At 39.0% G+C, this 15,573-nt stretch overlaps 1 protein-coding gene across 6 annotated transcripts in view; it reads right to left on the bottom strand.

Annotated features, from left to right (window-relative positions):
* The window catches only part of trpm7 (transient receptor potential cation channel, subfamily M, member 7), a 46,943-nt gene extending 31,794 nt beyond the window's left edge, over positions 1-15,149 (bottom strand). For all 6 annotated transcript variants that reach the window (XM_086174796.1, XM_086174801.1, XM_086174797.1 and 3 more), the window contains exons 1-6: positions 15,012-15,149; positions 4,856-4,935; positions 3,699-3,737; positions 2,844-3,051; positions 2,026-2,239; positions 120-244 (exon numbers count right to left, since the gene is read on the bottom strand). In XM_086174796.1, coding sequence (XP_086030922.1) covers positions 120-244; positions 2,026-2,239; positions 2,844-3,051; positions 3,699-3,737; positions 4,856-4,935; positions 15,012-15,014 — 669 coding nt within the window. In that variant the 5' untranslated portion in view covers positions 15,015-15,149. The remainder of the gene's footprint in view (positions 1-119; positions 245-2,025; positions 2,240-2,843; positions 3,052-3,698; positions 3,738-4,855; positions 4,936-15,011) is intronic.
* Between the last annotated feature and the right edge of the window lie 424 nt (positions 15,150-15,573).

The following is a 15,573-nucleotide window of genomic DNA, read 5'->3' as shown; positions in this document are numbered from 1 at the left end:
GCTGATGATACAGCAGTCAACTTAGATTTTTAATAGACACTTTTAATAGACATTTTTAAAAGACACTCATGAAATGCAGAGAAGTAAAAATTCAAAGGACTTTGAGAGATTTGACTTGCATCTCTGCCGATGAGGTCATTCCTGTTTTCGATGACTCCCCAGGGTGCAATTCCAATAGTGCAAATTTTCTTGGATGATCTTGAACAATGCTCTTTGAGAGCATCACCAACATGCTTTGCCACACCTTGGTAAGGATGAAAGAATCAGTTAATCTTGGTAACTCATCATCTCATCTAAAGAACATTTGGTTAATTTGAGTAATGAACCCCACACTTTGACATTTAGTCAAGGGCATTTAGATTTGCTCAGTGTGCGTAGAGACTTTTGAGTGTAGGTCATTCCCTTTCAAATTTTCGATTTCTCCAAATTTTGTATAAAGTACCAGAGTATAGACAGAACCGAGGGCTATTGGATGCTGGATAACAGAGTATCCAGAGAAAATCAATTGATATATAAAGAAAAGGATCCTTTCTAATTTTGTTTTCATACAGCTTTGTCGGGGTTACATTTGTGTTAACGTGTTATGTTTAGTGATTTTTTTTTTTTTTGAGGCAGATTGTTCTGAATCTGTAATGCAACTCCATTTTGGTGTCACCTATTATTTTGGTTGTTTTTCATACTCTTGGTGAGTTAAGATGACTTCTTATTTCATGAGAACATCACAAGCAGCTCCTATACATTGTAGAGTGTCTATAAGATAGTCAGAATGGAAACAAGCCAGTGTTTGTTAAGTAAATACAGCTAAAACACAGAACCTTTTCTAAGCAGTTGTGATGAAGAGCAAAGAGAATTTCATTGCTTGACAGTTTGACAAATTGTAAGAATGACCTCATGCTATAAAGATATTGAGCAGGCCTCATAATTCTGGGTTTGGCAGAATATAACATTTTTTCTACAATTTTGCTCAATAAAAAGGGGGAGTTCTGTCACAGTAGCTGAATAGAAGCTCTGACTAACCACTGGTCATTAGTTTTGGCAGGATCATTCAGATCTAGAGTTGACACTTGATGAGTTGTACAATTTCCTACCCATTTTTGCAACACTTTAAATATTTAGAAATTAATAAAAACAATAACAAAGTTAAATAAGTACTTACTACCAATGTTGTTTTTTTTTATGTATACGTATACTTTGAAATTACAAACACAAGTGATTAAAGAATCAGAACTTCTCTGACCAAAAGGCCTCTAGTGGAAGAAAATGTACTAGCTCTTGAGTGAACCTCAATCCTCGTCTAATGGCTTTTATGGATTCAGCAGTAATTTGCAAACCAGGAGTCCCTCTCAACTGACTAGGGTGCCAGAGAGGAATTAAAAGTAATCACTGGTCTGAGTAATTGACCCCGTGAGTAAGCAGTTAAACACTATGATCAGACCACACCATCTTAATACTGTGGTGCTGGTAAAGACACACAATATGTGACCAAATAACATGCTTTAAGCCCATTATTACAACCCCTGCTCCATCAGCACAATACATAGATGGTCGTTGTGGAGATTTTTGGACATGAAACGAGTGTGGGAGTGTTCTTGTCGGTGAATATCCAATTAATCTTCACAGAACTGCGTCGAGGAAAATGAAGAATGTATCTCCAGAACATGAAAAATTTAATTAAAGCAACTCGATGTGTTCAGTGGTTTTGTTTTTTTTTTTTTTTAAAAGAAGAAACCCTAACAAATCCAGATACTATTAGGAGATTTTATAACAACAACTCTGACCTGGAGAAATGAGAGCCTGCACAGATATCCTGAGTACATTTTATATTACACTGACCTGTTAAAGATACATACTAGGGGTACAAAGCCCATAACTATGTATCCATGTCACTATATTGTAAAATGTGATATTGCATGACTTTATTTGGACAATTAAGATCATTTTCATCTCCAAATTCTGTTTTCTGTAAACACCTCAGCCACCTCTACAGATTGACCTGCTATGAATACTCTTTCTTTAACAACATACCAGTGTTGACCCCTCCCGTGAGAATCCATGCCCCTGTGGTGACTGCAGCTTTGATGAGTCCCTTTCCCAACACCTGTTTGATGCGTGGGTGCAGCTCAAAGTTCTGAATTCCTCCATGGACAGAGATAAGAATCTTGGGCAGCTCCATATGCCACTCCTTCAGCATCAGCCGAAGGATGCTGTCTGGCCTTGAATCATGGGACAGACGCACATACTGTCCATGTTTGACACAGAAATCAGGCCACATTATCACAGGGGGAGAAGAAAAAAGTTAGTTTGAACACAAACTAATTGTACAGTACAGTCATCTGAGAGATGAAATCAAACATTTTTTTTGCCAAGAGCTACTAATATCAATTAGTGGTAAATGGTAATTCCCCACCCAACAGAGAAAGTGAAGAAACCTGATAAACAGGTCAAATCAGAGTGGAAAAAACAGACAAAACCAAACAAAACACACTTTCTGTTTTTTCACAAGCATTTCAAAAAACGTTTAAAAAACACGTTGTGTAAAGTGTGTGTGTGTGTGTGTGTGTGCGTGTGTGCGTGTGTATGTGTGACTGTTTGTGTGAGTGGTTTGGAGCGCACTAGTTTTCAGTATGCAACCAAAAGCCTGTTAATAGTAAATTAACGGGATTTGATAATCACGTTCGCATACAGGTTGGGATTCATGAAAAACAATACTCAAAAATATAAATTGAACACATAGGAAGACCACATTACATGCATTTTACACAATCAGAATGGCTATCACTTGACAGATTTTTTTGAAATAAAAAAAAAAATTCCTCAACAGCATCAAGAATTCATTCTCGTACCTTGGCTCTGTATGAGTGAGACCCTCCCTGGAAGTTAATAACGCCATAGGCGTCAGTGGGGCTTGCCTCAGTGTGTTTTTCCACAGACCATTCCTCAAGCTCAGGCATGGTCAGGTTGGGGTTCTCACCCAGCTTTACGTCCGAGTACTTTGTGGCCAAGCTGGCTGTGAAGCCAACATGCTGCCGTACCAGGCGGCCACAGCAGCACCTTAATTATCAAAAGAACTTTATTAGCAATTTATCAAATGTCACAAAGCAAAATCCCACAGCAAGACCAGTCAGAAAAAAGTTATCAGAACAATTGAAATTATAATTAAATAATAGTGAATATAATGATATATAATAATAAAAGTAGGTTTGATATTGACCATAATACTGGAGCAGAGCAATTCTCAAAGGAATATCTAAATGCAATTGTCTTGATGGACTGATGCTGCAATTACAATGCAATTTGTACAAATAAAGGGTAATTCTAAAGGGTTACTTGACAAACATTGCAATTCCTTAGTTTACCCCAGACTAGCTAACACCAATTTGCACATATACCAGAGGCATGGTATTCAAATATTCAAATAAAAAAGGGAGGGAAGTCACAAAATTGTTTTTTACAATAGACCTGTAATTGTTGTTGTAATTAGCTTGAGGTTCTGTCTTGTGATAAACCTCACCTCGCATGAGATTTTGCATCCTATCACACAAAGCCTGGAAGTTAATTCTTTCCTGAGGAGGGTCCACTAGTCAGTGAAACAACACTGGAATTGGAGTTTGCCTGCAGGCTCTTTGTGGAAAGCATTCTGTCAGGCTACTGCTGTCTGGTAACAGCATAGAGGGAACAAAGACCAAATAAATACTCACCGGACTAGCTGTTGGCAAATCTGGCATCCTGGAAGGCATCTGGAATGCAATAAATTAATTAATCATTCATCAAGTTTTTCCAATTGAAAAAGATCACCAAAAATTAAAGCACATTCGTAAAGACCATAAAAAAACAAGATCACCCCACTCATTATTGACTGAGGTTCTCATCAGAAAAACACAATGATTTTATCAATCAACTTGGCAGGAAGCCTAGTAAAAATGGCCTTTACCAAAGATAGAGAGACAAAACTTACCAAAAGGACTTTTTTGATTGCTGAATCACAGTGACCGACACTTAACCCTATCATGTAAGGCTAGCATATTGCATACACAGAAAAGACATAGAAAACAAACACTGGCAAATAATTGATGTAAAAGAAAACACAAGGTAAAAAAGTAATCCATTGTCACTGTGACTTAACAAGGCCACAATAAGGCAACTTCTTCAAAGTGTAACCAAAAATGGAAATGGTTTACACAAAAAGGGATTGCTAAGCTATGGAACTCAACTATGAATATCAAGTATCCCAAAAAACTGTAAAAAAGGAAATTCCTCAAGTAATTGTAAGTGAATCAACAGCTTTCTATTGGTGTGAAAGCTAATCAATTCAAAACTGTTCAGTTGTGCACTGCATTTAAGTCAATCTCTAACAATATACAAAACACAAAGGGATTGAGTGGCTTGCATGAAAAGCGAATGAAAGCCTGCTGAAAAATCCTACAACAGGGTTTGTATGGTTCTGGTAAGTCTGGAGAAAACCCTGCTACCTGCAAATTCCAAAATACACCACACAAAACCATTTGGGACCTGAATGTGGATCAAAATACTGATATACATAGGGGGGCATACTAAGAAAATCCAGAGAGGTAAATACAAGAATCTTTAAAAAGCAAAATTAAAGTCACATCAAAAATTTCCCATTTTGAGAAGAGGACAAGAAAGACAGGGGGGGGGGGGGGGTCACCAGCCTTCCCTGTCACTTACAGCTGTAATTACAGTGACACAGGCAGACGTAAGGATTATGTGGAAAAAGACTTATTTAACCATCGGAGAGTAGTGGTTAAGATTCGGGCCTTCTTTGACATACACCATACAATTACGCTGTTACCATGGCTATTACCACAAGGCACACTACAGGAGAACAAACACATACCTGTGGGGGTCTTTTGACACTGGTAGTATGTACACACATTCCCTCTTGGTGAAAGTGCTTTCTATCCAGGGTTTCTGGGACTGAAAGAAAAAAAAATAAGATTGTTAGCTGTGATGATGCACATATTAAAAAGTTTGTCGTTCTTTTTCTTTTAGCCTGAAAATGTTGCCCTAATTGAGTGATTGCGATAGTTTTAGATACTTTATCCATTCATCCATCCATCCATCCATCTTCTGCTGTTGCTGATTATCCTGCACTCAGGGTCGAAGAGGATGCTGGAGCCTATCCCAGCTGTTATCTACTTTATATACTTATATGCTCTACTTTACTAATGTGTGAACATAAGGATATTCTAAAGGCCATAATTCATCTGTTCTCCGCAAGTCCAACCTTACACAAGGTATGGAGAATGAGCACTCACGCCTCCCCAAATGTGCAGTAGTGTGATTAAACCCTGAATATGCGGTTTAATCAGCAAAGAAAAGGGAATAAAAAGTTTTACAAAATAAATTCACAAAATTAAAAATACATTACATCCAACTGATGATTTTCCGTTGACAATAAATAAATATAATATTCAATATTTTTCAAACAAGGATTTACTACATGGAATTTTTAAAATGAATGCGCTACGCCTAAGTGTAATTGCAATAGAGTTCAGGGGGGCTCCTCAGTGATTAGTACCGTTAATCCCTGCTAGCATAAGAGGGAAACTTGTCGCCTGCTTTATACCAAAGCATTTAAACTATTCCTAGGTCTCAAACAATGGTATAATACTCGAACACACAAAGGTGGAGAGGCTGTGAAACAGGGTGATACCAACTTTTCACTTTCAGGTAAAGCATGCTCCAAATGATCCAAAACACACAAAGCATTTGGTTAGATCGAACACTATCCTGCTACCTCATATAAAAGAAATGAATTTTAAATTGTGGATAAATGAATCCTTAATATCCTCCTTTCAAAAATGTCCAGATCCACTCCAAAAAATTGTGCACAAGATTGCTGACAACAAAGAAAAATGTATGGCAGCAACTTTAAATAAAAAGTCACATCACCGATCGACCATCGAATCTCTGCGCGTACCTCGGTGTCCTCCTCTTCATCTCTGTGTTTAAGGGCTTTGTACAGGAACATACCAAGGCTCCTTCATGCATTTCCCGGACAGACCACAGTCACCACAGCCTCCCTTTAACACTGGATCATCAGCAACAAATGACTATACCCTCCTGGTCCTCATCGGTCACTAGATGTGCACGCAACTCTCAGAAGTTCAAAGTTGATGGCAAATCGGCGATGCTGTTACATACAGATCCGGCCTGAGTTAAACGCTTAGTGATCACTGAGAGGCTGCAACCTCCAAACTCCATCAACAGTTAATCTGTAAGAAGCCACTCGGGGGGCAGATAAATGTGTCTGAGACAAACTAGATATTACACTTCGAGAGAGAGAAAAAGACCAAGGGGGTGGAGGGGTAGGTAGGTTTAAAGGATGAGCAGAGGCCTCGGTGATATATACCTATGTGTCCATAAAAGGCACACCAACAACTGTGATTTATGCAGCACACACAAAACCTCTCCCTACAATTTCAAGCCACACACACACACACACACACACACAAGTCCATATAATTTTGGAACTCATTACAAAAGACATGCAGTTTTACAGAGGAGAAATTGCAGATTGGACTGGAAGCAGCAAACAACTATAACAACAATGAATCTCTACTCATGCACGGACCCTACAACATGAAAAATCCGAACGTTGACAAACAGTAAAAAAGTTGAATGAGTTGAATAATCCCGATAGCAAGAAAAGACTTCTGTGTTGTTTTTTTTAATTGTTTCCTTTACTGTTGCCTTTTTGCCTTTTTTTTTTTTTTTTTAAGAGATGTCAATTAGAAAAATTGTATCTGCCGAGTGTTACACACCCTTCTTCAGTATTATGTGTTGAAATTAGCAGACATCTAACGACATTTAAATGTAGCTAAAATAGCAGCTGTTATAACAAATATTAGTAATATTTGAAAAGCTGCAGTGTCTGTATTGGTTAGGCTGTTACAAACATACCTAAAGCCCAGCAGTAGCCAAAGTGGAAGGAACCCACTGACCACTAACTGATGCAGCTTGTTGAAATTTGGCCCTAATTATATAATGAACACTAATAAACCTCGCAGAGATTGAGCAGCACTTGACAAAGTGATGTGAAACCCGTGCTGCGCTGTCGAGGAATTCCTTCAACAATTGGTGTTGTTTTGATCAAACATGACTTAGTGTTACTGAGGCAGATAAAACAGGATTTGGCTCTGCTAACCTGTTACCATGGTACCTGAGAATGTCAGCCAACAAAAGACTTGAACTCTTTACAGACCCTGCCAAAAGCACACTCACACTCTAGCTCTTCCACTTCCTTACCCCCTCCCTCTTCCTCTCAGGCTTCTTTATCTGAACCCTTGACAAATGCCCATTTTATGATTGTTTCGTTACTATAGGAAATATAACACCCCCTTTCCATTTCTCTCACGTTGATAATCGAGGGTGGAGTGAGTTTTGTTTGTGGAAAAGGGTTTTCATTTTCTGCATTTATCAAGTATTTGCTGGAGTCACCCCAAGCCTTTTTATGTTTTTAAATCATATACCTTGTATTTTGCACTCCCAACACACATACTGAATTCAGAGAACCTTAACAACGAGGTTCTTCCTTCCCCCCTCTTTCTTTTTCGTCACAATATAACAATGCAGGCCGGTCAACCAATCATGCCTTTAACCATGTCTGATGCAATAGGAGATGAGATAACATCTGGCAATTACCCATTAGAAACGGAAGGGTATGGGATGGGGGTCAGCACTTGAATGTCAGCTACAACCAAGCAGATTAGTTCTAAGACACAGGATTTCAGAACTGATTTTTTTTTTTTTTTTTTTTTATTCTGTTTAATTTTTTTAAAACTTTCTGTATCAATTTTATGGAGGCTAATTGGAGTTTCACCATTCATTGCACTTGAAAAATAGAGAATGGAAAAAAATATAGGGATTTTGATAAGCGTTATTTGATTTTTTTGAGAAAATGTGAAAAAAATAACATTTGAACATTTATATGCAAGCAGTTTCGTTGTGAACCAAAGGCATAGGACAATGGTAATAGGCATGGATAACAAGTAGGGCATCCTGCATGGTCCACTGAGCTGCAGCTCTTATCAAGTTTTTTCCATGCCATAACCTTGATTCCTCACCACTGTTTCTCTTGGCATTAAGTCACATCACAGGCCAATGCAGTTTCACAGCACAGCTCTCCACAAAAGGTACTCATTTTGTTTATCCTAGAAATAACAACCAATTGAGTTGAAAAAGCCAGTCATTTTATAGATTAAGGAAATTTTTAATGTAGAAACAATAGATATGTGCATTTGAAAAAGGCTAGAAAAAGGAAGAGTTTAAATACCCAGATGAGCATTATAAAAACTCTAATGTCTGGGAAGCGAGTTTTAACTCAATGACCTTGCAAAAGTGATACTGCTGGGCTTCCTGCTCAAAACCAGTTTTTCTTTTATAGTGAACCTTACTGGCACCTGAAATTAAGAAAAACAGGGGGCTGATTGAACCATACACAATTGGCAAGGAATATGGGGTTTTCTTGCAGAATATGTTTATTAAAACTAACTTCCTGTATTTCATCACTGCCCAATGAGTAACAAACAAAAGGTCTAATTGAATTCAATAGTCAGCTTTGAAATCTATAATGCATCAGCAGGTACTGGAGCGATGGTGCCAATTTAATATCATTTAAATTACATTATGGATCACATAGCAATAGCTTACACACTGCTGCCCCTTCCCTCCACAAGTGCACATGTCTTACGTATGTGTTTCATATTAAGAGCAATATTAATATTATATTTGAAAACTGAGGGAAATGTTTTACATTCATGAATGAAATGCATTCTTTCCCAAGTTAAATAACTTCAAAAAGCATACTAATGAACAATGCCAATATAAAAAAAGCATGTAGAATATTACCCATATGTTAAAACAAGAAGAGCTAAATGTTCTGTGTGTCTGGAATCTGAAAGATGAGCAGATTTAATCAACATACAAGAATATCCGCTGATGCTTTTGGTCATTCTTGGTCCCTGGCAGCAGTGACGAAGGTTTTTTTTTTCCAAGCAGAAAATTGTGTGGGCCTGACAAATTAATGTGTTTAACACCAAAAGACAGCAAAACAGCAAAATAGTTACATCAATAGGGTTTAATTGGGGTTCACAAGGTTTGATTTTTCCTATAACTCATTCTAATTTTGGCTGAAATGGATATTGATCATTATCATCAATGTGTGGGGCTACATTATGATAATTATATTTCTCTAGACCCATATTTGACCCATGTGCTTCTGCTGCAGACAGCAGGTTGCTTCATAGTAAATGGATACAGTATACTGCAGCCATCCATACATAATTATAGTGCTTGTTAAATAAACATAGGGATTCCCTATCTACAGTGAAGGGTGGGGGCTTAAAAACATACGCACCCACATGTTACACCTCCCCTGTCACAGCATTTCATTCTCACAGTTCAAACCCACCCTCTTCTGCACTTGACATGCAAAAACAGTGGACTGACAGGACTTTTCCTCTGCATTAACAGATCAATTAGATATAAATCATGAAGATTACCATGACGAAGAAGGCCAAGATGAGGAGGGCCATCAGAGCCTTGATTCAAACATTTGCTACATTTCAACAATAAATTCCCTAATCTAACTTTCTTGAGGTGCTTGTCTCAGGGCATGGTTTCTGTTTTGAATGGCTTGCTCCATGTACTCAACACAATTCCCCTTTATGACATCACAGTTTCAACATTAATGATCATCACTCTAGAGATATCACAGTTTCCCCCTTCCAGAGTTTGGGGAAACTGCAGTAACCCCTCCAGTACTCTGGCATCATAGTCTCTACTTGTCACTTTGGCTTTGTCCTTAATAATTCTGTTGGAAAAAAATCTCAAACATCTTAAAAGAAAAAAAAAACCATACAAATTAATAATTAGATTTCAAAAGTATTCTGTACATATACATATATGGAATAATCTCTAATTGACAAATGTACAATGTACACAGGACATTGACAACAGCACCTTATTGCAGGAAATTTAAGAGTTGTACATTATGAGAAAAGGGAATTTTCTCCAATTTTCACAATTTTTTGGGAATGGGGGGTGTCACGAGGATATGTTGAGGTAGCATGATGGCCTGCGGAAAAAAAAAACATTCAAATGTCTGGTGGTTCTTGTCCTGATGGACCTGAACCTGCAGCCTGATGGGAGGGTTGTGAACAAGCAGTAAGGTAGGTGTGATGGGTCCCCCACTATCCTTCTAGCCCGTTGCCTGGATCTGCCATTGTGCAGAAGACTCATGGGTTCCTGTTCATAGCCCGTGTGACAAATGGCTGTTTGCACGATGCATTCCAATCCCCACACGCACGCACTCACACACAAACTTTACAAAATGTAAAATGTGTAATATAAACATAGAGGCCATATACATGTGTGTGTACATACACTTACATTGCACAAGTCTATCATAACTGAATAGTAAGATGGAAATTTCTGATGGCAGTGAGTGAAACCTGAGTAATCACATCAGGTAGTATGCTGAATTAAGCAGATAAATAATAGATAAATAGATAAATAAATAAATGATTCTGTCATAAGATCAATCCAAAGGAGGACATTGAACACATATTCCGATTCGATGACTTTGCAATTCCTACAATTTTCATAATCTAAAAGCTCTGAAATATCTGCACAGGAAAATTACTTATTGCTCGAGGTTTTTTTTCTCCAAGCCTGGAAATGCAGAATTCCAAATTCCAGAACTGCTTGAAACCAAAGAAGAATTATTTCAACTCAGTATTCAATTTGAAATCCTCACTCTATCTGAAAAGTTCCAGCATCTCGGCATACAAAAGGATGTTAAATGGAGGGGGGCAGTTCATTATTGCCTGGAGAGGAGTTTCTTGGAAGGCTGCACAGAGAAGTAAAATCAGTCCAAACAGTCATGAGACCAATGTGTGATGCCTCTCCAGCTCTCACACTTGTGCCCCCTGGATATGAATGTGAAAAAGTGTACAGCATGTGCTGATAACCGTGCTGGCACAGCACCCAAAGTCCAACCTTCAAGCAGCCGTATGACCCAGTATTATAAAGCATATGATTCTCCCAACATCTGACAGGCATGTTTGTGAAAGCCAACAGTAGGCCAGTTAAGTCCAGTTTCAGAGTTGGAGACAGCTGAAGTAAGGTAATTTATTCTAAACCTCAGTGTAGTGTTAGACCACTACTTATGTTGGCAATATAAAGTATATTTCAGATATAATCTATACATTTTATATAAAATTAATATATATATATGTGTGTGTGTGTGTGTATAATGTATTTCAGGTTAGAATTTCATGGTTGATTTATTTTGTTGTTTATTGTATCACATATGGATGTATCATATGTGATCAATTTTTTTGGAACAGTGTCCCACCTTGCTAAGTACCTAACTTCTTTTGAAAATCATGCTAGTGAGCTATGCACAAGTTAGAAAGGAATTATCTAATAACTGCCAAAATAACGTAAAAAAAATCTAGAAAAAAATGTTCAAAACTGACTAGTTGTTTCGTAAGAAATCGGCCAAGAATTACTTGAGTTACCCGGGAGCGATGACCTGAAAACCAGTGGAAACTACTGAAAATTAGTAAGAGATTTCATGCTGAAAACAAAACAAAAAACAACAAAACAGCAGACTTTGTAGGTATCTAATAGAAATTCTTAACCAAACTATTGCTCAGCATATATTTCATTCATTTTTATCAAATAAATGATTTGTACAATATTGGTGTTAATAATATGACTGGGATATCACAGATCTACACACACACACACACACACACACACACACACACACACACACACACACACACACACACACACACACACACACACTTATATATGCATTAAAAAAAGCATCAAACTGTGATACAGTTTTTCTTCCACATTTTCACAAGTGCTCATTAAAATACAACAGACAAAACAACAAAAACAACCACCTTCATCTTAATGTGCGAGCTGTGTGTTGATTATGGCATATCATAAAAGAGCAAAAACACAACCCAGTCACTCTTAAAACTGAACCCCATGAGCGCAACATTATGATGCAAGACCCTTTTACCACCTCAGTAGCTGTCAAAGCATGGGTTGATGACCAGTTCAACCATCCAGCATTATATAAGAAACTGCAGCCAGTAGCCACAAATTTCTATAACTGATAGGTTATCTGTCAAATCTGACATCTCTGATGATCTAGCATTTATTCATAAAACATATATAGAGGTGATCACTCCACTCAATCTGACTGCTCAAAAGTAGCAGCACACCAGAATTCCTCAACTTGAGGTAAGCTGCTGCATGTGATCCTCTCACTGAAAGAAAATCTGAGCTTTTACTTGAAACAGTAGACAGACAATCCAGAGAATATTATCAAAAGAACAGTAATACAGTAAATATAATTTATATATATATATATATAATTTATATATATATATATATATATATATATAATATAAACATAATACACTGATAGAACACTGATCTGAAAGCTTGACAGTCACTAAACCACTTTCTGCTATCTGTCAAAAGTAAGTAACGGAAGTTATTTCATGGTCAGTAACAGTGTCAGCCTCCAACTCGCCACTTTTAATTGAACATGAACTTTCAATGGCATTATCCTTTAAGTGTACAGATGTCTTATTATTCTTAATAGAATATGATAAACTTTATTGATCCTCATAGGGGACATTTTCTTGTCCTAGCAACATAACAGATATAACTGTCAATAAATATGAATATGAATATGGATATATAGGGAGGCAATTAGGAGACAATAAGAAAAACCAAGAGACATCGACAAATAAATAGACAGCAGAGAGAAAAACAGTAACAATATGTGTATGTGTAAGAATGTGAGTGGGCTGAGACCAACAAGGATAAAAAAAGACAACAGAGTTAGGGCATGACATATGAATGATTGGGGGAAGTAGTGAATGAGTGATGTTGTTATAGCACAGATTCACCCCCAGCCAGTCAGAGTTTTGTGCCGTCCAGATAGCTGCTATTCAGTCTGATGGCCGTGGGCACAAAGGAGCATTTAAAGTGTTCAGTTCTGCACCGGGGGGGGATGAACCATTGGCTGAAAGTCCTGCCTATCAGCCACAACTCGTCGTGCAGAGGGTGGGAAGGATTGTCCAGGATTGCTCCCAGTTTGTCCTTCACCCTCCCCACTGCCACCGAGTGGAGATGGTCCAGGTTCAGTCCCACAACAGAGCGGGCTTCCCTCACTAGCTTGTTGAGCCTGTTGCCCTCAGGTACAGATATTTCTATGTTTTATCTCATATCCCATTGCCCCCTTACTGCTGTAACCCTGCAAGTGTCCCAACTGTTGAACAAATAAAGGTCTACCTAATCTTATCTATGATTCAAATGCAGTGGTTTTGATATTTCTTTAATATATTCATGGAACAAATCCACTGACTTAAGCAAAATTACTCGATCAACGATCAAGAACATCTGGTAACTTGAATACCTAGTTCATCAGAAGGTGAATGAACGGCTTCACGTTAAAACCTGAAATTTTTGATAGAAGGGCTGTACTCTAAGTACTGGTGCTGATACTGTCGCTTCTCAAAATAAAACTGAAAATAAAGTGTAGTGATTTTAAGAAACACACATTTACTTCTAAATCCCATGTCATCCATGGCGTAAATTCTAAACAGCGTATATTCTGATCGTAGTATAAACTCAGTCACCCACTGATGTGCCATAAACCGAGGTTGTGCAATGAGATAAGAGTTTTGCCTTATCACCGATACCTTATTATGTCTGAGTCAATTCCTCATCTGGTTTGGTGAAATTAATAGTTCACCCTTCCGTGACATTTGGCTACGACCAGTGGAATACTTTTATTGACAGTAGATTGTCCATAGTAAATATTTAGAGTTATCTTAAAAGAGAGGAAAACGGGGGAATCTTAGTATCAGAGCTTGATGGTGTTTTAACCTCTGGTTTAGGAGTCATCGGACATTTTTTTCTCCATAGCAGCCATTTTTTTCAATGCACTACGATACAAACTCGCCAAACTTTAATAGAGTTGTTATTGAGGATATGAAGTAACTCCAGGTCAGGGTGCACAAACATTGTGGTCAAGTCTGAGTCACAAGCCCCTGCAACATCACATCTTCTTTCCATGCAGGGAGAGCTCCAGTGCTCCAGAGACCCAGACAGGGCGAGAAATTCTTGGAAAAAGACGAAGCCGCGTTTGTTGACACGCAGAGGAAGAGGACACACGTCAAAACAAACATCTTTTCTGTAAACCACCCTTGAGGCAGGCCTGAAACGCTTTTCCCCTCGTAACGGTCCAGCAAGGAGACTCCAAACGCTCAAAAGTGCGATTTAAAAAACACATCGGCACCTCTTAACCTCCCTTGATAGCTTCCCTAAGCGACGTGCATTCGGTTCCGACACACACACACGACATCCGCTCAAGGTGGCATTGACGTATTCATGGCAATGACAGCGTGTGTAGCTCGACACATCTGTGACAGCTGGCGGCTGTCAGCTACTCGGAACGGCAGCCTCCTATCTGCTCGGCATCGGCGGGGCAGAAGTTCCGCCACCTTACGTATTAACAAAGAAATCCCACTGCTAACACCGGGAAGCTACGGCGGCTAGTTAGCGCGCGTTGGGTCCTAGCATTTGATGCTAGCGAGCTAGCTATTTAGCAGCTAACGTTACGCCCGTGTGGTGGGGAGTGGAGGGGGGGGGGGTCTGACTGGACTATTTGTCAACGTAGAGGCCTTTTTATGCTAAAAAAAAAACAAACAAGAACCCGAGCCACCTTACGGTGCAATACCGCTTGGTTATTGTTAAAACACTGCGGATACCACCGGGGTCGCGGCTGGGCGCTTGACAAGCGGCATGCACGGGAGAAGGCGGGGGGAGGGGGTTCAGAGGGGGACCTGCCACTCAAAGTCCCCGTTCAGTAACGACGGTCTGGAGCGCCAAATTGACAAGGCTGTGAAAAGCAAAAGGAGGCAAGTTTTCACTGAAAAATGGCCACCTACCATTCTCTTCACCGTTGAAATTCAGGAAGAGCTGCGTCGTGGCTTTTATCCATCTATCGGCGGTGCTTTCTGTTAGCCTTGGAGGGAAAGCCCGGTGGAGGTTGGAGAGGTCCGCTTCGGCTGCAGCTCCAACGGAAGGTTGCTTTTTCATAATTGTGCGACTCCAGACTGACGCTGCATGACGAGCCGGCTGACTCAGCCAGCCCTGCGCGGTGTCACATGGCCGAGGCGGAGCCAGCGGCCACATGTGCCTTTGTTGTACTTCCCAATTTGCACTAACAAGGGTCAGGAGCCACTCGTCCAAAGCCGGCATCTGACTCACGTAATGTTCACCGTATCGATCCTGCACGACCATGACACGTGTGACATGAGGTCCAACAACTTGTGGAAATGTTAAAAAAAAAAAAAAAAAAAAAGTTTTCTTATTAACCGTTCAAAATATGTTTGATGATTCACTGAAACCATTTTTGTTGTTTTGCAAGCTGTGTTTCGATTATTGACCCATCGTGTTTAACGTTTCAAAATAGTTTGTCTTCTCGGACCTTAAGAATCAGTTCTGTGA

The sequence above is a fragment of the Fistularia commersonii genome, chromosome 27 (genome assembly GCF_037954325.1).
Source record: "Fistularia commersonii isolate RoL2024-O1a breed Wild chromosome 27, RoL_Fcom_v1.0, whole genome shotgun sequence".
Taxonomy (NCBI): Eukaryota; Metazoa; Chordata; class Actinopteri; order Syngnathiformes; family Fistulariidae; genus Fistularia; species Fistularia commersonii.
Note: the sequence above shows the minus strand (reverse complement) of the source record. Positions and strands in the feature narration are given on the sequence as shown.